Below are 21,391 nucleotides of genomic sequence, written 5' to 3'. Positions count from 1 at the left end.
GAAAAATCTAAAAGTGATATAGAAAGAGGCATAACATTAGAAGTAAACAACATACAGAGACAAATGAACACATTTTCCCATACAATTCTGACCCCAGGAATTTAATGGAATGGTTATTTTCGACATTTGACAACATATTGACCTTATTTCTGGACAAAAATAGCAAAAAATGGCCAAAGATGTGTAGAGGATCAACTATTTTTTCGTTTTCTCAAGCGCATGGGGTGATTTTTTTTTCACAACATATTATTTCTTTATCATTCAAGTGTCTATTATAAGATTAAATTGGGTACCAAGCTGAAACAATGTCCAAAATGCTTAATTTTTAACCCTTTGCACCAAACCCGAAAAATCTAAATATGATTTAAAGTGGCATAACTTTTGATGTAACCAACTTGCAGAGACAAATGGACACATTTTTCAATACAATTCTGACCCCAGAAATTGTTATTTGTCATGTTTTATAACATCTTGACCATCTGTGGTCAAAAAGAGCAAAAAAAAGTTCATTTGACAGCATTTTATTATACTTAACAGCCTGAAATAGGGTTTATTTGAACCTTTTACTTCACCTATCCTGAACCTGAAGATATTTAAAATAGTTTTACTTTTGAAGTTAACAAAACAAAGCAAATTAGCTTAAATAAATTAAATAAATAAATAAATAAAAAAACTAAAAATGGTCCAAAAAGTTGACTGAGCATAAACTGCAAGTTTTTGAATTTTGGGGCTTTGCAGTTGTGGGTCGTCGGTTGGTACCTGCAGATCGCCATGGAAAAATTTCAGTAAGTATTTGAAACTATAATGGTATATATATATATATGGTATAAACTACCATACTAATGAGTATGGTAATTTTACAACACTCAACACATGCCGGTGGGGAGGGCAAGCGAGAAGCTATCATATCTAAACAGTATATGAGATATGAGACTCTGTAAAGACATCAGTTCACCATACCACATGAGGGATATTTGTGAACAGATTCCATTGAAATATGAGTTTGTCTCTGTGAGTTGGTTACATCAAAAGTTATGCCACTTTAAATCATATTTAGATTTTTCGGGTTTGGTGCAAAGGGTTAAAAATTAAGCATTTTGGACATTATTTCAGCTTGGTACCCAATTTAATCTTATAATAGACACTTAAATGATAAATAAATAATATGTTGAAAAAAAAAAAAAGAAATCACCCTATGCGCTTGAGAAAACGAAAAAATAGTTGATCCTCTACACATCTTTGGCCATTTTTTGCTATTTTTCTCCAGAAATAAGGTCAATATGTTGTCAAATGTCAAAAATAACCATTCCATTAAATTCCTGGGGTCAGAATTGTATGGGAGAATGTGTTCATTTGTCTCTGTATGTTGTTTACTTCTAATGTTATGCCTCTTTCTATATCACTTTTAGATTTTTCGGGTCCGGTCGGGTGCAGCAAAGGGTTAAAAAAAGAACCCTTTGGGACATTATTTCAGCTTGGCACCTGGCAGATTATGAAAATAGACACTTTAAGGATTTAAAAAAATCAGGTGGCATAAAAGCCGGGGAGTGCGCGTGGACCCCTATTTCCATCTAGACTATTAGGAAAACAGTGTGTCAATAATGCAAAATGACAGTTAAAGACAGTTCATCATTGAATTCAGTGATGTCATCTCTGTTCAGTTTAAATAGTGTCTGTGCATTTATTTGCAATCAACGATATCGCTGTAGATGAAGTGACCCCAACTAAGCAAGCCAGAGGCGACAGCGGCAAGGAACCAAAACTCCATCGGTGACAGAATGGAGAAAAAAACCTTGGGAGAAACCAGGCTCAGTTGGGGGGCCAGTTCTCCTCTGACCAGACGAAACCAGTAGTTCAATTCCAGGCTGCAGCAAAGTCAGATTGTGCAGAAGAATCATCTGTTTTTTTGTGGTCTTGTCCCGGTAGTTGTCTGGGACAAGGTCTTTACAGGGGATCTGTATCTGGAGCTGTAATTGTCCTGATCTCCACTGTCTTTCAGGGCTGTACAGATCCTTTCTAGTGTAGATGCCATTCTTCTAATGATGTGGCTGGCAAAGTTGAACATCATTAGCGCCAGCATGAATAACAATCTTACTGTATTTACGTTTAGCATTAGCCAGCACTTTTAAATTTGCTAAGATGTCAGGCGCTCTGGCTCCCGGTAAACATTTTATTCTATATTCACGTTCCGTACAATAGAATCACCAATAACTAGAGCACTTTCATCAGGTTTCTCAGTGGGTGCATGAGTGGGGAGAACCTGTTTAATGTATTGATCGGAACAGAAGAGCAGTGTTTTGACCAAGGGGCAAGGAAGTCGACCGGAAGTTGAAGTCGGGTGGGGGCTGCCATCTTTTAGCAGAACTTCACTTGCGTTAGCATTCCCATTGACTCCCATTCATTTTGGCGTCACTTTGACAGCGAATAACTTTACATCTGAGGCGTTTAAAGACTCTGTTTGTCCATTATTTATTTCTAAAGATACACGACAATGTATAAAGGGCTCCATTACCTTCTATGTTACATTATGGCCCCGTATAAACAGTTTTTGTAAAAAATAGGCTAACGATTGCGTCATAACCACTCGACTCTCTGTCGCATTACCGTACAGACAGGAGGAGAAGCTCGCAGGCAATTAACTTAATATGGCGTACTGTCGTTACATTTTAAAATACTATACAAAATAATTAATCAGAATACTTACTCCTACTCACACACGACAAAGAACTCCCCGCTCAAGCTCGCCGTCTCTGCAAGATTAACGATGGCAGTTTTCACGCACAGCTACTAGAAGATTTACATCTGCCAGACAGGTTGCTGACGTCGTCAAGCTTCGTTTGAGTCTGCGCGTCAGAAACGGAAGTGCTAAAAAACGCTAAAACTGGGCTTCATTTGTCTCAATTGAGTTCCAATGGGGTCGCTGTGTCCATTTCTTTTACTGTCTATGGTTTTGACCCACGACTGCGCTGCTTCACTGTCACCCAGTTGCCCTGCTGCAGGGGCTCTGTTTCCGGAACAGAACAATGTAGGAATCCCTAAGCTAGTTAAAGTGACATTCAGCCAAATATGGTGACCCATACTCAGAATTCGTACTCTGCATTTAACTCATCCGAAGTGCACACACACAGAGCAGTGAACACACACACACCCGGAGCAGTGGGCAGCCATTTATGCTGCGGCGCCCGGGGAGCAGTTGGGGGTTCGGTCGTGGTATTGAAGGTGGAGAAAGCACTGTATATGCACTCCTCCCACCTACAATTCCTGCCAGCCCGAGACTCGAACTCACCTTTCGATTGAGAGTTTGACTCTCTAACCATTAGGCCACGACTTCCCCATAAAAGCTAGATGCATCCAAAGCTGTATCTCGAGCCCTAACATTCTTACTGTCCTCAATTATAGTTTGGATGCGTGTCTCTAATTCTGAAATCTTCTTTGTCAGCCTAACTATTTCCCTGTATTTATCACATGTGAATCCCTCATCTGCGACAGGGATAGATAAACTGTACATGTGGCAAGAGGTGCAAATAACAATAGAAGGAGAAGCCATTACTCACCGTGCTTGATGAAATATTCTTACTGCAGTTGTTTGATGAACTTGTGAAAAACTGAAGCGAGAGAGAGGAGAGGAGAAAAGAAAACAGCAATACGTTCGAATGAAAACGCTATTGACAAGCTTACGAGTGCTAACGCTTTGCAGGTGTCCTGCACTCATGGAAATAAAATAAAAGTGAACGATCAAAATTAATCTGATAAGATTGTTTGATAGTATCAGAAACATGGTGTGAATTAAGTTATATTTATCACACAAAAAAACAGAGAGTGATAGCAAGATAAAGATTCTAGAGAAAAATAAAAATAAAATAAAAACAGCTAACACGGAGCTACCATTAGCTACAGAAGGCCAACAGGAAGTAGAGAAAACACTGTCCAGAATCATTTGAGTCAGTTCAGGAGTTCAAAGTGGTTTCGCGAATCATTTGAGTCAGTTCGGGAGTTCAAAGCGGGTTCACGGATCATTTGAGTCAGTTTGGGGATCGCAAATCATTTGAATCAGTTCGGGAGTTCGGAGCGTGTTCGCGAATCATTTGAGTCTGATCGCGAATCATTTGAGTCAGTTCGGGAGTTCGGAGCGGGTACGCGAATCATTTGAGTCTGTTCGGGGAGTTCGGAGCGTGTTCGCAAATCATTTGAGTCAGTTTTGGGATCGCGAATCATTTGAATCAGTTCGGGAGTTCGGAGCGTGTTCGCGATTCATTTGAGTCAGTTCGGGAGTTCAAAAACGGGTTCGCGAATCACTTGAGTCAGTTTGGGAGTTCAAACCGGGTTCGCGAATCATTTGAGTCAGTTCGGGAGTGGGGAGCGGGATCGCGAATAATTTGAATCAGTACGGGAGTTCGTAGCGGGTTCGCGGATCATTTGAATCAGTTCGAGATTTCAGAGCGGGTTTGCGAATCATTTGAGTGAGTTTGGGAGTTCGGACCCACACAGCAAAATGACTCCGCGGCAGATCGGCCGTGGAGGTATCGGACCCTATCTCAGTCCACTTGCGAGCAATGACGGATCCGAGATGAAGGCTCATCGCGGACTTGCCGTTGCTCCGCGCTGCATCTGCGATTAAAACCTTACCTCCACGGCGGGTCCGTTTGGGACCCGCAAATTGAAACATATATCTGCCACGGACCCACAACGGACTCATAAAAATACTGTCTCATCTGGCCTGGGTCCATTTTGGATCTGTTTATCTCATTTTCAAAATCCCTTCTGTTCTTGCTGTAGGATAAAATAGGATAAACTAAATTGTAAGATACTATGGCAAAATAAACCTAAGCTTAAATCTGCATTGCCTTGCATTTTTAACCGAACAATATTGTAAATAAGCCTAACAGAAAAGTTTCAATACAAGACATAAATTTACTGTACAAAAATAATCACTACTCAATGGAAATATAAAATTGACATTTGCATTTATTAAGTTATAGGTTATAGCCTATTCAGTTTTTTGTCAAGTAGCCTATGTTGGCTAGGCTAATCTACATTCATTTTATGGTCAAAACCTAATTTAATGCTTTATACTGTAGACCTAGGTCGGTGCAAACATAAAAATATTTTATCTATTAGACCACAACTTCAATGAAATGTTGCACTGCACAGCATCAGAAAATGAATAACTGGTGAACGACAAGAGGTTCAATAAAAAGATGGTTTATTGTTTAAACATTTCTTTTACTCCGTTTGTGTGGATGGAGGTGGGACACGTCTCCTCGTTGCCCGATCTGCCGCCAGGTTGAACCACCTGATTGCATGCTTGGTGACCTCTGCATCCGTGGCTGACTGGGTCACAGTGTTTTTCCTCACAGCACCTGTAATCAAACAGACAGATATGTTTATGGTATGTAGCGTCCAAAGCCAAATATGCTTACACAGTACAATATTTGAGATGGGTATGAAGGAGATTAAATTAAAAAGAAACGTAAATTTACAAAGTTGTGCAGGTTAAAATAAGAGGAGGGTAAACTATGAATTCATGATCCAGGTAAGGTGTGCGAAGCATTTCGTTATCGGTCATTAAAAAAGACATCCAAAATGTTCAAACAATATCAGTGGTATTAAATGGTCCCTTGATCAGAGCACATATTGTATGTGGATAAATCAATGTGGTTTTGTAATATTTTAAGTTTGTTAAGGTCCTATAACATTCTATTTGGAGGTTAACTCTTAACATTACATTACATAAACCGGTGGATAAATTCTATTTTTGACATTTTAGCAGTGGGTAAACTCCATTTACTTGCATTTAGTCCTGGTTTACATTACATTACATTTAGTTAGTTTATTCAAAGCGACTTAACATTCAAGCTATATGTTGCAGCACAGACCTTAAGGGTTAGGTTAACCATTCCAAAATCAACACTTAATTAAAATACAATTCACATGGTAAATTACAACCCATACAACTTCCATCAGTATGTATTATTAATATTATTATTATTATAGAGATCCAAGATAAATGTACACGAGCAAAGTTATCAGAACGACCAGGCAGCCAATACGTTTGCATGCATTTACTTTGATAACATGATGGGCTTGTTGCCCACACCTGGGGTACATTTCTCTTGACAGGAAAATTCACTGTGATACCAATCCCTAAACTTCGACCGTAGTTGAATTTTTATGCACAAGTGCAGGTACGCCACTGTTTCACCACAAGACTGTGCCGGAAGTTGGCATCTCCATTTTCTAGAAGTGCACTTATGGTCAACACCGTTTACAGTGACAGCGACAAACTGAAGGAATCAGACGGAGGGAGTCTCACAGCAGTTTTGAAGATTTACCGCATGTCAAAAAGGTAGGCTTTTTATTATTATCATTATTGCACTGCTTGATAATTAACAGGAATATTTTTAGTAGCTTACTTTTTCCTACTAAATAAGTGACCGTGTCCGTCCGTTTTTACTGATTCACTAACTATTGCATTGTGTTAAACATAACATCAGGCATAGGCCAACCTGATTGAACAATTTGCATATGCAAAGTAGCCATCAGCTGCTCAGGGAGATACTAGGTTTGATTTTGAGTTGCCAAAGAGGGTAACACTTTTTAATAACGTTCAGTTGTAAGTCATTTATAAGTCAGTGGTTAAATAATGATGAAATAATCATTTACAAAACATCCCTAAATAATTAGCAAGTGATATACTATCATTTAATGTATGTTTTGTAAATTTTGTTACAAGTCATTTGCAAATGGCTTGTACATGATTAACTATCAGGGTTAGTACAGATTCTGTCAAATGAAATTCCAGGACTTTCAAGGACTTATATACTTAATATCATGCTCATAACCATGTGAAAAAGCTCTTTATCTCAGACGGGGTGCAGCGTTAATTGTGTACAATTATTTTGATATTGAAATCATATTTTTTTAATACTTTTAATTAGGCATGCACCGATACCACATTTTGAAATAATTTTCTGAAATACATTTTTGAATATAAATGTAACCAATCCCTGAATTTTCACTGCATTTGTAATTTTTAAATGTATTAGTAGATAAACCAAAAGAATATAAATCATATTAGTTGGCTTAATTTGTTCATCAAATATATGTTTCTTTCAGTTATTTGCATGCTTAATTAATTGTATGAGCCTCTGTTACTTTCACTATTCATTCTATTGCTCTATCATATTTTATCTTTCAATTAATAGTACATCACATATGTAGAGCTGCTCCAGAAGGGTTAGGGCTGTGGATAGGGTCAGTGATACTAATGTTTAGACAAGAGTGAAATATCAATTGTTTAATCCAATTTTTATACTACAGCAATTAATGTGAATTTATTTTAATTATGTAAATTATGTTATTTTTTTTACACTTTAGATTAGGGGATGCAGAAAGTGTTGTAAATCATTTACACATCATCTACGACATACAAAAAAAAAAAATTAATATCATTTAGGAAACGCAAAGTCACGTTTAGTAAAAGATTAGTTAATCGATTGTCTAAAAAAAAGGCTGCACGGTCATAATGGTAAGATGGTTGCAATGGTTTTTAAGGCTGCCCTAACATTTACAAACTATTGACTTTGAATGCATTTAATATCACTTTGAATTATATACTTACTGAAAAGCAAGGTCTTCGTTGCCATCCTACTGAAGGGCTTTTTGTTATTAACACCCTTCCAGCTGATCTGATGAGACACCTCATCTGTGAAGAGCCGGCCCAGAATGTTCCAGGTCACCCTCTTCACATCCTGGCCTCCAATGGTGGCCAAAGAAGAAATCTAAAAGGCAAAGACATTTTTTTTAGTCAGGAAGGTAAACATTTCTAAGCTCAAGTTGAATTTAAAGGTGCATTTAAAATGTTTTTGGCCTTTTGAAAGCATCCAGAAATGTAGAAAAACATAGAAAACTTTTGTGAAAAGAAAAAAAAAAAAAAGAGAGTCAAACCACCGAGTTTGGCAGCATTCCTCCTCCACACTTCTAGTCCTAACCACTTACATACGGGTAAAAGTACTCTGGGTTTGGGCCGAACTCCGAGCCTTTCCCCTGGACAGCATGCCATATACACATTAACCTGTACCCCCTCTAATTGTATGCAAGTGTGAACTCGTGAAACATGTAACGTATTTTCCGCACTATAAGGCACACTTAAAAGCCTTTAATTTTGTCAAAAAATGACAGTGCGCCTTATAATCCAGAGCGCCTTACATATGAATCAAGGCACTCTGTCAAAATGTTGACATTCCATCTAGTGGATGCCTAACGCAAACCCAGTCAAATGTTTGACTGCAGTTATCCTCTATTCTATGCGCTTTATAATCCGGTGCGCCCTATATATGAAAAAAGTTCTAAAGTAGGCCATTCATTGAAGGTGCACCTTACAATCCGATGCGCCTTATAGCGCGGAAAATACGGTACTTGGATCACACCCTCATGGACCTATTCCACCTTTACAATAATAATGATGGACAATCAATTAACCCTATGGCACCATCCAGTAAGAAAACTCACCACTCTCTGTTGAGCTGGGCCATTTGACGGTTCCTTTAGAAACATTTCAAATGCCTCCACTGCCTCCAATTGTTCCAGGGGAAACTGGATATTTTCAGGCATCTCAACATCTGGCCCCAGGGTGCTGTTCAGCATGCTGCTGAGGTAGTTCACCTTTGCCACAAGCTGGTCTTGTTGGTGTTTAATGGTTTCAAGCAGGCTAAGGATGTGGAACTCAGCCGCTGTTGACAAACATGAAATATAGCTCAAATGTAGTGTATAAAATATATCACGTGTTTCAGTGTTTATCCTTATTATTCATAATACTGACATTAGTTAATGACAAGTTATTGTCAAAGTTTGAAGAAAATGTGATGGTTGTGGGAATTTTTTCCAAAATCTTTGGCACAGAATGACCCTCCAGTATTTGTCAGTTATTGCTCACCAGAGCAGGGAATGGTATCAGCCATTCTTCCCTCTCGCCATGTTGGTGTGTAGGTCAGGCTTGAACAGGATTCCTCTGCTGTCTGCGTGTTGAGGGCTGGAGCAGAGGGAGGAGGGAGTTGTGGAGGGACTGCCATTGCTGGGCCATAGTAAGGTGGGCGGTGTGTGAGAGGGGGACATTTTTTATTCAATGGTAGTAATCTTTTAACCATGACAGATAATACACACAGGACCCTTTCTATTCACTAATATTTCCGAAATCATTCCCTACCTTGAGTAACTCTCCGCATGTTAAATGCGGGTGTTGGGAGTTGAGGTGGTGAAGGGTGTTGCTGTCCTGCCCCATAGTCTGGTGCTAAGGGAGAGAAATTGGTATTAAATGGTTGTGATCTGTTAACCATGGTAGGCTGCAAGGCTTGCAAGCTACAGGGCAAAACAAAGGCAGACAAAAAAAAATCTCTTGTCATGCTGAACATGAATTTGGTATAAACTACCTACTTCAACCCCATGAATGGATTGAAGTTGAAAACCTGAGATGGTAATGCAGATGCAGTCTATTGATTTGAAACAGACTGACCATTGCTGTGTTAATATAGATTGGGCCACTGTATTCAATATTATTTCGGAGACCAGTTTTTACCTAGACAGTTTTCTCCAGGTTGAGGAGTAGTTACTCTGCTGCCTGGCACTCTGCAAGATGATGGAGCTGAAGGAATGGATACAAGGAGAGGGGAATATCTTTAGCACTAAGAATGTTAACCATATCTCTAATATTAATATTATGATTTGTTATTGTGATGTTAAAGAGATTTTTCCTTACTCTTCCAGTGCAATTGTCTTAGGGATGAGGCTTCAACTGATACGCCAGGCAAGCTGGAAGGTCGTGGCATCCTCAGAGATGCAAAGTCACCATTTTCTGGCTCTTCTTCACTCTCATCAGAGTCCCCAAAACGATGGCTGTTAAGCAACCATTATGGTTATTGCAATCCCAAAATTGCCAAATATACATAGTAACAAGCATCTCTGGTCTATTTTTGAATGCTGAGGGAAGTTACCTTCCTATTACTGTAGAAACATAACAAAAACAAGACCGAACACACTTACACTGGCTTCCTGAATCTCTTCTCTGGCAGCTTACCCTCCTGCTCTGCGGCAGAGGTGTTGCAGCCATTCTGATATTGAGTCATAAGCCTAATGGCATCTCTGTAGTCGTCTAAAATTGAATGTGTTAAAATGAACACGAGTTTCAAATTAGCTGCAAAGCTGCACAGAACATGCCAATAATAATAATTATTACTATAGATATATATTGAATATTTTAAACAATGCAAGGCCAAGACAATCAATTTCATATGCAATTTCAGAACATAGAAATAATACGTTATTCCAAGCAAAAGGAGAAGCAACCATTAAATCATTTTTAAACAAGAATTTTATGAATTGGCATACCACAAGTTCTTACGACCTTTACATCATATCTTGGCCAGTTTGGCTCATGCTTCTCCTCGTTAGCAACTGCCCTTTTCACACGTTCAGTGCTCTTAAAGCTGGGCCAGTACACCATCCCGTCATCATACCAGTCAACTGGCACAACAGCCATGTCCTCGCTCGCTTGAAATTCAATTAGATGAAAAGGCATCCTTAATGTAGAAAGAAAGAAAAGAGGTATTTATTAATCATCAAAAAGGAATAACATAAACTAAAGCATGCACAAGTGTACAGTGTATACAAATAAGCAAGTAAGATGGGCTGAAAGTTAACCTGATGGTGCCCCAGGGTGGGAAGAAGTAAAAGGAAAGAAAATGTACAGATTATAATAGTTAGGTAGAACTTCAGCACAACCTTAAAGTAGGGTACTATTAAAATTTTTTGGAAGAATGTGTTGTGGTTTTGTTTCAAAATCTAAAAAAAAATAATTGCATAATGCTTATAATTTAGTGGACTATGTACAGTCAGGTAGTGATAAAGGTGGGACATTTGTCAAATTGCATGTTAAATTCATCTTAAAATATAATTTCCCCTGGCATATTGAGGGATAATATGTCATCTCATAATTTACAACAAATATGTTCATTCTGTCAGAGTTGAAGGGGTAGGTATAGAATGGAGACTGCCGGGAAAATTCAGTGTAAATAGCGTACACACACCATTATCATTTTGGATAAGCTGAAGAGGGTGGGCAAGTGTTCTCAGAAAGAACTCTGTCTTCTGCCCCTACTCCTGTCATGTCCATATTAATCATGTCTGTCCTAATTTGATTAAGTCTTATTTGAACGTCTACACGTGTCCTTCGCCTTAAGGTTGATAAGAAGACAGGCTCAGTCTTTCTATTCATTTTTGTTCTAAAAGAGAAATTTCAAGAGAGACAGGTTGCAATCAGGTGTGTAAAATGTATAATTGTTTCTAATTTTGTATTTAAATAAATACATTGTTAAATGGTGGTGTTGTCTGTTTCGTTGCTACACACTAGACAAGAAGAAAGAAACTTCTATTAGTAATTATTTTATATTATATGATTAAAAAAGGTTTATCAAATATAAATCAAGTAATGAAGATCATAGACATAATACAAAAAACCCCATTAAGCTACACTTGAAATTATGAATTTGTATGTGTATAAATATTATTTATGAATGTACATGTTAAATAATGAAATGTGTATACATATACACACAGAAAGAAATGCCTAGTATGACGTAATCATATTTATTAAACATACATTAACATACTTTTCATTTAAATATTAAAAGTCCTGTCTAAAAGAAAAAAAAGAACATCTCTTCAGTGACCTTTATTTAAAATCATATTTTGCTATCAATTACTTTAGTTTTACATTAGCAGTACTTAAATACATTCTTGTCTTAGTTTAATAAAGCAGCTGTAACTTTTGAAACAAACTTGGTATTTGTTGTTCTGAAATCAGAATGATCTACAACAATCCTGACGTAGAAGAGGTTCTCGCACTGTTTAACCATGCCTGGAAGTCACTGCTGCATTAAAAACTGCTCCAGTACCTCACACGATACATATGGAAACATAGGAACAATGGAATACAGTTTTTTTTAGGTTACACCAAGCGCAAAACAGCGGTATTTGGAGAAGCTCTCAGGCATCCAAAATGTCGACCCCTACGAGCTCCCTGCAGCAGCACAGAGACCTGGACCATACCTCCATGCACACATATGGACATTGGGAATTATCTTGTTTTTGGTGTAAGTTACTACACAATTCAGGAGTTTAAAAGCCACAAGTCTTTGGAAAGTTACGCGGCTTTCTGCTGTGGATGGGTCCATCTACAAGCCTCCAGGTGACAAAACAGCGTTGTACTGGCCAAAGTAATTTTATTCCCATGCGTTTTGGAGGGTTGTAATTACATTGCATTTAGCAGACACTTCTTGACCAAAATGACAAAGTAACTTAAATAACTGCGACTGTTTCATAAACACTAGATTGTAACGAGATTTTCGGTGTACACAAACGTTTCCAGCATGTTTTGATGTAGGCTAAAGCTGTGTATGTTTAGTTATAATTTGATTTTAGCCCAATGACACATACTGTACCAGGTTTTTGTGTTGGGGGCTGCAAAGTGGACAAACCAGTTCTGGGTTGGCTAGGGTAGTTAAATGTGTGATTGCAAGATGTAAATGTCCTGGTTAGATTAAAGCCATTAACAGAGTGAACGCAAGGAGACTTGCATTGTAAACAATATAATTCACAATGTCCATATATGTGCATGGAGGTATGGTCCAGGTCTCTGTGCTGCTGCAGGGAGCTCGTATGGGTTGATATTTTGGATGCCTGAGAGCTTCTCCAAATACCGCTGTTTCCCGACATAATAAATGCGCAAAAATTAAAGAACTCTGAAATGTTTAGTCGAGCCTCTGTGAAGTTCTGAAGGCGTTGCCCCTGGCGACCGATAGCGTGTCCTACCATCATGGCCGACCGGCACAGACCTAGGCCGCAAGGAAGTCGACCGGAAGTTGAAGTCGGCTGCATGCTGCCATCTTGTAGCAGAACTTCACTTGCGTTAGCATTCCCATTGACTCCCATTCATTTGGGCGTCACTTTGACAGCGAATAACTTTACATCTGAGGCATTTAAACACTCCGTTTGTCCATTTTTTATATCTAAAGATACACGACAATGTATAAAGGGCTCCATTACCTTCTATGTTACATTATGTTACAGTGGTTATGACGCAATCGTTAGCCTATTTTTTTTTTACAAAAACTGTTTATACAGGGCGTATAAACAGATTTTGTAAAAATAGCCTAATGATTGCGTCATAACCACTGGACTCTCTGTCGCATTACCGTACAGACAGGAGGAGAAGCTTGCAGGCGATTAACTTAATATGGCGTACTAGCGTTACATTTTAAAATACTATACAAAATAATTAATCAGAATACTTACTCCTGCTCACTCACGCCAAAGAACTCCCCGCTCAAGCTCGCCGTCTCTGCAAGATTAACGATGGCAGTTTTCACGCACAGCTACTAGAAGATTTACATCGGTCAGACAGGTTGCTGACGTCGTCAAGCTCCGTTTGAGTCTGCGCGTCAGAAATGGAAGTGCTAAAAAACGCTAAAAATGGGCTTCAATTGTCTCAGTTGAGTTCCAATGGGGTCGCTGTGTCCATTTCTTTTACTGTCTATGCTCAGACCCAGGGGGGCAGGGTTTCATATTTTTTTGAAGCACCCCTGGGTGCCGCCATTGACCCAACATGACTCTTCTCTGGCTGGTGCACTGCTGAGTCCCACGCAGCCTAAATGGAACCACTGTATAGGACAGTTCTGATTATCGCAAGCAAACATGTCATAAAGCTCTTCAGGCTGTCTGCAAAAGCACCACAACACAGCCTTTTCACATGCCCTTCTTTTGGGCTGGAGGGTGTTACCTTGACCAGTCTCTCTGCTCGTAAGGATCAAGTCCTTTGATTCTCTTTATGTTCTCGTCATATCTCATCTTTGCTTTAGGATTTAGTTTTGGGCGGTATGGTCCGACAATGTTTTCTTTAGCCCGCTGCATTTTGTAGGATTATATTCTGTTTTTTCACGCTAATTTTTCATCATTTTCATGCCAGAACACTAGCCTGCTATGCCAGATGTCAACTGGCCAAACATACCAATAATTCTTTGCGTTCTGATGACGTTGCCGCCCACGGCGCCCAGTTGGTCAAATGTGTTGTAGTGATGGGAAGTTCGGATCATTTTACCGACTCGGACTTTTGAGTCTCGTTCAGCAAAATGAACGAATCTTTTTTCGAGTCATTTCGTTCATTTTAGCAAAATGTTATTAAAATATTAAGTGCTACCTCCCCAACACATCTAGTACTTATGCAAACGTTGATCACACAACAAACAATACAAAAAATAAAATGCTATAAGATACAGAAAAAAAATATTAATTCTTTACCTGGGTCTTCAATCTGTGATTAGCTCATCTCACCTCTTATCTGACAAGAAGTCTTCGGGTTTAAGTCATTCCTTAATAACATGACAGACCCATAGGCAAAACCAACGCGGTCTTGAGCCGGAAAGAGAATTGATTAGTTCATCTCATGAGTCTCGGGTCGAGTGTGACTCGTTCCTTAATCACGTGACAGCCCCATACGCAAAACTAACGCAGTCTTGAGCCGGAAAGAGAATTGATTAGTTCATCTCATGAGTCTTTCAGGTCGAGTTTGACTCGTTCCTTAATCACGTGACAGACCCATGCGCTATTTCTGACATTTCTGTCACTGTGTTTTTGTTACTGTTTGTTGAGGATCTATGGTTTGTTATTCTTTATAAATAAATAAAACCCTGTTAAAAATAACATATTGATTAATTTGTCTTCTTGACTGTCTATCGGTAAATAAACACTAGGCTATATAATAATATAATAATCCAAGTTTACAATAAAAAGTATTTATAGAATAGTTTGTTAATTTTTACTCCAATTTTGAGTTTGCTGGTATAATAATTGCTTTTCCTAGGCAGACTTGACATATTGGTGTAATATATGTATAAGAAGATTTCTCAAAAAAGGACATACATTAAAAGCAAATAACATTTTGAATTAGAATTATTAATGTTAGTTTAAGACATTAAGGTTATGATAACTTCAGCTTTAACAGTTTTAACCCAGCTCAGAGTGAGGAGTTTCAGATCCTGGTGTGACTGCCAATGCAGGGCCCATGTTTTGGGAAGACTTTGACAAAAGGGTAGCAAGTTTGAGGCCTTCTGCTACCTCTTCTAAGACCTCAGATGCTATGATGGAGATGCGGGCCAACCTTGCAGAGCCACTCTTACCCCGCACATCAGACCCTCTGGCCTGGTGGAGGAGATGTTCACCAGTATACAAAAGCCTTTCTGAAGTCACAAAGACAAGACTTTGCATTGTGGCCACATCCGTGCCATCTGAAAAAAATGTTTCTAAAACTGGGCAGATTATCTCAGATAGAAGAACTCACAGACTCAGCCCATCCAAGGTCAGGGAGCTTGTTTTTTTATTAAAATGCAAACATGAATAAAAAGCAAGTCCTAAAAATATAACCACAGTGTGTTTTTTATTTTAAAGCTTATTAATTTTTATTTATTTAGAAAAAGACTAGCTTGTTGTGCAATATTTTTGTTTTTGTGATTTTAAAGGTAATTTGTTATTGTTATAAGGCTCCGTAGCTTTAGTATCTCTTAATTTTCATTTATTTTTTATTCAAATGGTTAAATTATTTTGGGAATAGTTATCCTCTTTGATATAAAGTTTTTATTTTGGCACAAAAGTGTTATTTATTTTAAAACGCATTCATTTAAAATTATTATGTAAAAAAAGCAAAGCTTGTTGTGCAATATTTAGTTTTTCTTTTTTTTATATTGTACTTTTAAAGTTCATTTGTTAAGGTTATTAGACCCTGTGGCTTTGTTATCTTTTAATTTTTATTTCATTTTTAATTATTTACATTTTTATTATTTTAATTTATTTTGGAATAGTTGTCCTCTTTGTTACAAAGCTTTTCTGACACAAAAATAAACAATAAACAACAATTCAAAAGTATGTACACTGTGTTTTTTTAATGTTTATAAAGTGTCATATGTCAAAAAAGTAGGGTTTACACAGACAATCTGATTTAATAACTGCACAACTAAACAAAAACAAACAAACAAACAGACAGAAAAAGATCAACATTTTAAGCATAACCAACTCTTTATTTCCACATTCAGTGTTATGGAAAAGTACCACCATGACAGAAATTAAAAGCAACAATTTGAAACCAGAAATGCATCACGTTACCGTAAGAGTAAATAATACTAATAATAAATAAGTACTACGCACCAATTTTGTAAGGAAAGTTCTAAATTAACTAATTACTCTAGCCAATGTTGTCACATCACGGGACAAAAGAAGGACCCGAAGAACCGAAAGATGAACTATTCAATTCTCTGCATTCTTTTACAGTCTATGGTTTAAGCGTATGGGTCTGTCACGTGATTAAGGAATGACTCGACCCGAAGACTCATGAGATGAACTAATCAATTCTCTTTCCGGCTCATATTGTATTGGGTTTAGCGTATTGGGCTGTCACGTGATTGAGGAACGAGTCAAAATGAACGAATCGTTCAAGAACGACACACCACTATTGTTGGCGATCTCAAAAGTGACAGACAGAGACGAAAGCCGCGACATGAAATCCTCACTCACGTGGGCCCCGTAAAATATGACAAATAGTTTGTTGGAAATTAGCATTGTGGACACTGAATTTGATGAATTTACTGTTAATCAGACCCCAGACGACACAAGAAGCAAATGTAGAGAACACTGCGGTGCCTCTGCCCATGACTCCCCGCTGCAGGAGACGCTGTATTCCTCCGACACGCTGTATAAACCATACTGTTTTTAAACCGTTTTCCAGGTTAACTGGGCTGCATAGCGCTTAAAACCAACATGAAAAGAGTAACTTAGCTAGTAATGTTCACTTAGCGTTTTGTTTTGTTGTTAAACTGTGTAAAATGAGCGGTGACCTTAAATAACCGGTCTATTTGCTGGATGGTTTCAAGCTAATAGACGGCAGCTAACATTAGCAGATAAGCCCGCACTTTTTGACATTCAAACAGGCGGCATATTGTCTGAACCAACTCAAACAGTGATTAAAATGCCGAAGCTTAATTTTCATTATAAAGATGATGGCAGATAAACCCCCCCCCCCCCCCACACACACACACACACACGAGACGAAAATAACAAAAATGCAAAATTAATAATGCACAGCTAACGTTAGCTAGAAGCTAGCGCTAAACCATTTTCCACAAGTGAACATGTTAAAGTTGTCCTAATATCAAACAACGTCATTATAATCATTAATATACATTATGCTTTAAAACCCAATGTTTACTGTGAATGTCGCAATATATCAATAAATCAATACTTACTCAAAAGAGGGTTAAGCGCAACCGTATCCCAGCAAAGAAATTCTCGATTGATGTCGGCCCTCAACCGTTGCAGTAAAGGCGCGTCCGCGTCCGAGAATCCGACACGGGTCCGCTCAGGATCCGCTGTTTGACGGAGCTGCACGGAGGCGGAGCTGATCAGTGTTGCCAGATTGGAAATGTCCAAGTATCGTATCAGAAGTTCAAAATTATCGTACACGAGTCAAAACACTTATCTATTCAAAACCAACTACATTTTAACACGACCTGCAAATTACCACAATAGAACTAGGCATATGGTTGGACGGAAGCAGTGCGAAAAAATACTATCCCATTATTTTCAGTGACTGTCTGCTTCGTGGTGAATATTAAAACATATTAAAATGATTTTTAACTCTTGCTTTGTCGCGTCCATTGTAGGCGGAATTCAGCTGTTGCTGTGTGGTGCAGTTAACTCCACCCGCTGTCATCGGAATCCTGCGTGTTGCCAGATGTTGAAGGGATTCTTGCTGTCATGTATCACAAATAGTGCTCGTTGGCTTTAAAGCAGGGCACTCTCCTGCATTTTTAACACACCCTGAAGTGCACACGAACGCATTTAGAGTGTCTGTAAATAGCCAATTTCGTGTATGAGTGAAGAAGCCCTATGACTGCAACAACCATCATTTACATTTTCATCAAATTCTGAAATTATCATACATCACAGGATTTTTTTCATTATCGATCGTCCATGGTACAGAGGTAAAAATACTTACAAATACGAAAATAATCGTATGTCTGGCAACACTGGAGCTGATCCTCTGGGCGGCACCAAACCGGGAGTTCAGAGCGGTTCGCGAATCATTTGAGTCAGTTCAGGAGTTCGGAGCGGGTTCGCGAATCATTTGAGTCAGTTTGGGGATCGCAAATCATTTGAATCCGTTCGGGATTTCGGAGCGGATTCGCGAATCATTTGAGTCAGTTCGGGAGTTCAAAGCGGGTTCGCGAATCATTTGACTCAGTTTGGGAGTTCGGAGCGTGAATCATTTGAGTCAGTTCGGGAGTTCGGAGCGTGAATCATTTGAGTCAGTTCGGGAATTCGGAGCGGGTTCTTCGCGAATCATTTGAGTCAGTTTGGGAGTTCGGAGCATAGACAGTAAAAGAAATGGACACAGCGACCCCGTTGGAACTCAATTGAGACAAGTAAAACCCATTTTTAGCGTTTTTTAGCACTTCCGTTTCTGACGCGCAGACTTGACGACGTCAGCAACGTGTCTGACAGATGTAAATCTTCTAGTAGCTGTGCGTGCAAACTGCCATCTTTAATTTTGCAGAGACAGCGAGCTTGAGCGGGGAGTTTTTTGTCGTCAGTGAGCAGGAGTAAGTATTCTGATTAATTATTTTATGACGCAATCGTTAGCCTATTTTTTACAAAAACTGTTTATACGGGGCCATAATGTAACATAGAAGGTAATGGAGCCCTTTATACATTGTCGTGTATCTTTAGAAATAAATAATGGACAAACAGAGTCTTAACGCCTCAGATGTAAAGTTATTCGCTGTCAAAGTGACGCCAAAATGAATGGGAGTCAATGGGAATGCTAACGCAAGTGAAGTTCTGCTAAAAGATGGCAGCCCCCACCCGACTTCAACTTCCGGTCGACTTCCTTGCAGCCTGGTTCGGAGCGGGATCGCGAATCATTTGAGTCAGTTCGGGATCGACTTTGTTTTAATTATGTGCCTTTTAACAGTATCAAGTATATTCAAAAACTAAACAAATCGTGCCTAAAAAGTGCACGCATCAAGGCTAAAGTAATGTAAAGTTACATGATGAAGTCGTACTAGTTCACGTGGCGCGTGTGCATTTTGAGTGCGTTCTTTCACTGCATTATTCAGTGTATTCAAATGCATTTATGAATGCATGTGAATGATCACAAAATTCAAGATATGGGGGTTATAAAAATGTATATATTTATATCATTTATGTAGTTAATCAATACCACATGAAGAGTGCCATTTCAGTTTTTCTCCAAAAATAAGCATGATAAAAATGTGATTAAAATTGTGTTACTACAAACAATAATTTAATTACACATCCAAAATCTTGCAGAATAATGTAAGATGTGAATGAATAATAGTCTTGTCATTATAGAACTTTTTGCATAAAAGGTTCTTTGGAGTTGAGTAAAGAACCCTACGGTTCTATATAGAACCCCAATGAAACCTTTTTTCTAAGAGTGTAGACCCCTTTAACTGAAATAAGCGAGTACAAGTATAATGTGTACAAATAAAATATCCATATTTCCATTCCTACTTTTTCCGTTGAAACATCCCAACACATATCTACAAACAGGTAAGATAACCAGTTTAGTGCTAACTAGTGAAACACTCCTTTAATATGACAAGCTGCACCTCAAAATACACATTATATGGAAACGGGTTTGTAGCTTAACGACCATTGCAATTCACTGGGTGACTGACAGTTCAATAGGAAATTAGTTGAAAGCATCCAGGCTTCTCATACACCATTGAACATATTGTTTAATTTATCAGAATATATTGTAATAAATATTTGAGAAATTGTGTTTTTTTCTGATTATATTGGTATATATAGATTGATAGCCTATGTGAAAAGAGCAAATAAGCAGATGAACAAAAAACAGCTAAAGCGAATAGGTTTAATTTTGGACATTTGTGAGAATATAAAGTAACAGCAATACCCCCTCCCCATTTAACTACAGCATTTTTGCATTTATGATAGACAGATAGATTTGACCAAAGTTTCTTGTCAGTCTGAAGTGTGTTTTTAGTATGATAGCTAACATAATCATAATAAATAAAGGGAGATTTTTAAGTTACAATTTAGTAGTTGATAATAGTCTAGGGACATGTCCCTAAAGCATCCCTACTTGACTATAAATGACTATTTATATATAAACTAACAATGAGGCAATAATAATTGGCTCAAATAAAACATCAAAACCAAGAAATTACATGATTGTATTGAACACCACTGTTAAAATACATACTGTTTACAAAGCTCCTGTGTAAATACGCGCTAGATGGATATATTTGACCATTTCGGCTCACAGCTTTTTGTCGCATTCCTCCATTCATCAGGGCTGCGACTCTGCAGTTGAATAGTATTATATGCGTCTCGTGTTAATAAAAGCAAAACATTCTGACTGAGTACTAATGTTAGTTAATGTCATACCATTGGTAGGGGAACGCATGGACTCAAAAGTGATATCAACAAGATTTTTTTTTATATATTTTTTTTAATTTAGGATTAAACGCTGCACGCCGGAAATCCGGCACGGTGCCGGAGAACTTTAAGCCCTGCATTTCACAAGTCCACAACAACAGACAAATTCGGAAATGGCTATTGTGTTTTATTTTTGTGTTTGATGAATCCTCAGTGAATCCTACAGTGCTGAGACTGCAGAAAAGCTACTTTTCTTTAAAAAAAAAACCCTGCCACTCACTTTTTCTAAATAGGCTCCATTAAGTGAGTCGTCTTAGACTTGATGTTAATACCTACCTCAGTTGCATTATCTGCCGCAGTTCTATGTTGGTGGATGTTGTTAGTTTTCTAACCAAATATATATATTTTCATTCACTCTTTGAATGACTTGGCTTTGTTTTATAACAATAAATAATTTTATAAATGTCTTTCAATTAAGGGCATTCCTGCTGAATTAAAGAATTAATTTATGATAAAACAGTAGTGTAGCCTCTATATTTTTTTTACTAACAAATGAAAAGTTATTTTGCTGTTTTTGTAAACTTAAGCTATCATGTTTACTTGATGAAAGCAATTAATCACATTACTGTTGTCAGTCTGAATTTCTTGCCCTTTTTTTTTTTAACCAGAGATGATGTTAAAAGAGCTACAGGGCAGCATTCGGTCAACTTCATTAACATTCATCTTTGCCCATAAGTCCAGGACTGAAAGGTGAGGTTTAAGATTGACTTCTCTCTTTATTTAGTTTCACACAGCAGTGAATGCCGCCGGTCGTGCTGGAACACCAGGCCCATGTTTAAACCTCCTCAGATCATATTATCCAAATGGA

The 21,391-nt window shown here is 38.1% G+C and overlaps 1 protein-coding gene across 2 annotated transcripts; it reads right to left on the bottom strand.

The window, feature by feature from the left end:
- Positions 1-5,186: 5,186 nt before the first annotated feature.
- On the bottom strand, positions 5,187-17,438 carry LOC113037786 (uncharacterized). Of its 2 annotated transcripts, XM_026195134.1 has the most exons (10): positions 17,343-17,438; positions 10,384-10,574; positions 10,039-10,147; positions 9,755-9,891; positions 9,575-9,640; positions 9,206-9,289; positions 8,936-9,073; positions 8,512-8,732; positions 7,622-7,781; positions 5,187-5,360 (listed from the first exon to the last, which is right to left on the bottom strand). In XM_026195134.1, exons 2-10 carry the CDS (start codon positions 10,571-10,573, stop codon positions 5,224-5,226), a joined length of 1,242 nt encoding a protein of 413 aa, XP_026050919.1. In that variant the 5' UTR covers position 10,574; positions 17,343-17,438; the 3' UTR covers positions 5,187-5,223. The 2 variants fall into 2 exon arrangements, with proteins under 2 accessions (XP_026050919.1, XP_026050920.1); XM_026195135.1 differs by lacking the exon at positions 17,343-17,438 and having other exon boundaries at positions 10,384-10,725.
- Positions 17,439-21,391: the final 3,953 nt, after the last annotated feature.

The sequence above is a fragment of the Carassius auratus genome, chromosome 20 (assembly GCF_003368295.1).
Source record: "Carassius auratus strain Wakin chromosome 20, ASM336829v1, whole genome shotgun sequence".
Classification (NCBI taxonomy): Eukaryota; Metazoa; Chordata; class Actinopteri; order Cypriniformes; family Cyprinidae; genus Carassius; species Carassius auratus.
Note: the sequence above shows the minus strand (reverse complement) of the source record. Positions and strands in the feature narration are given on the sequence as shown.

Excerpts from the sequence above, each read along its gene's own strand:
- LOC113037786 (XM_026195134.1), bottom strand. The coding sequence starts at position 10,573 with ATGCCTTTTCATCTAATTGAATTTCAAGCGAGCGAGGACATGGCTGTT. Across the intron at positions 10,148-10,383 it reads AAAGGTCGTAAGAACTTGTG|ACGACTACAGAGATGCCATT; the intron begins GTATGCCAATTC and ends ATTCAATTTTAG. Across the intron at positions 8,733-8,935 it reads TGATACCATTCCCTGCTCTG|CGGCTGAGTTCCACATCCTT; the intron begins GTGAGCAATAAC and ends GTTTGTCAACAG.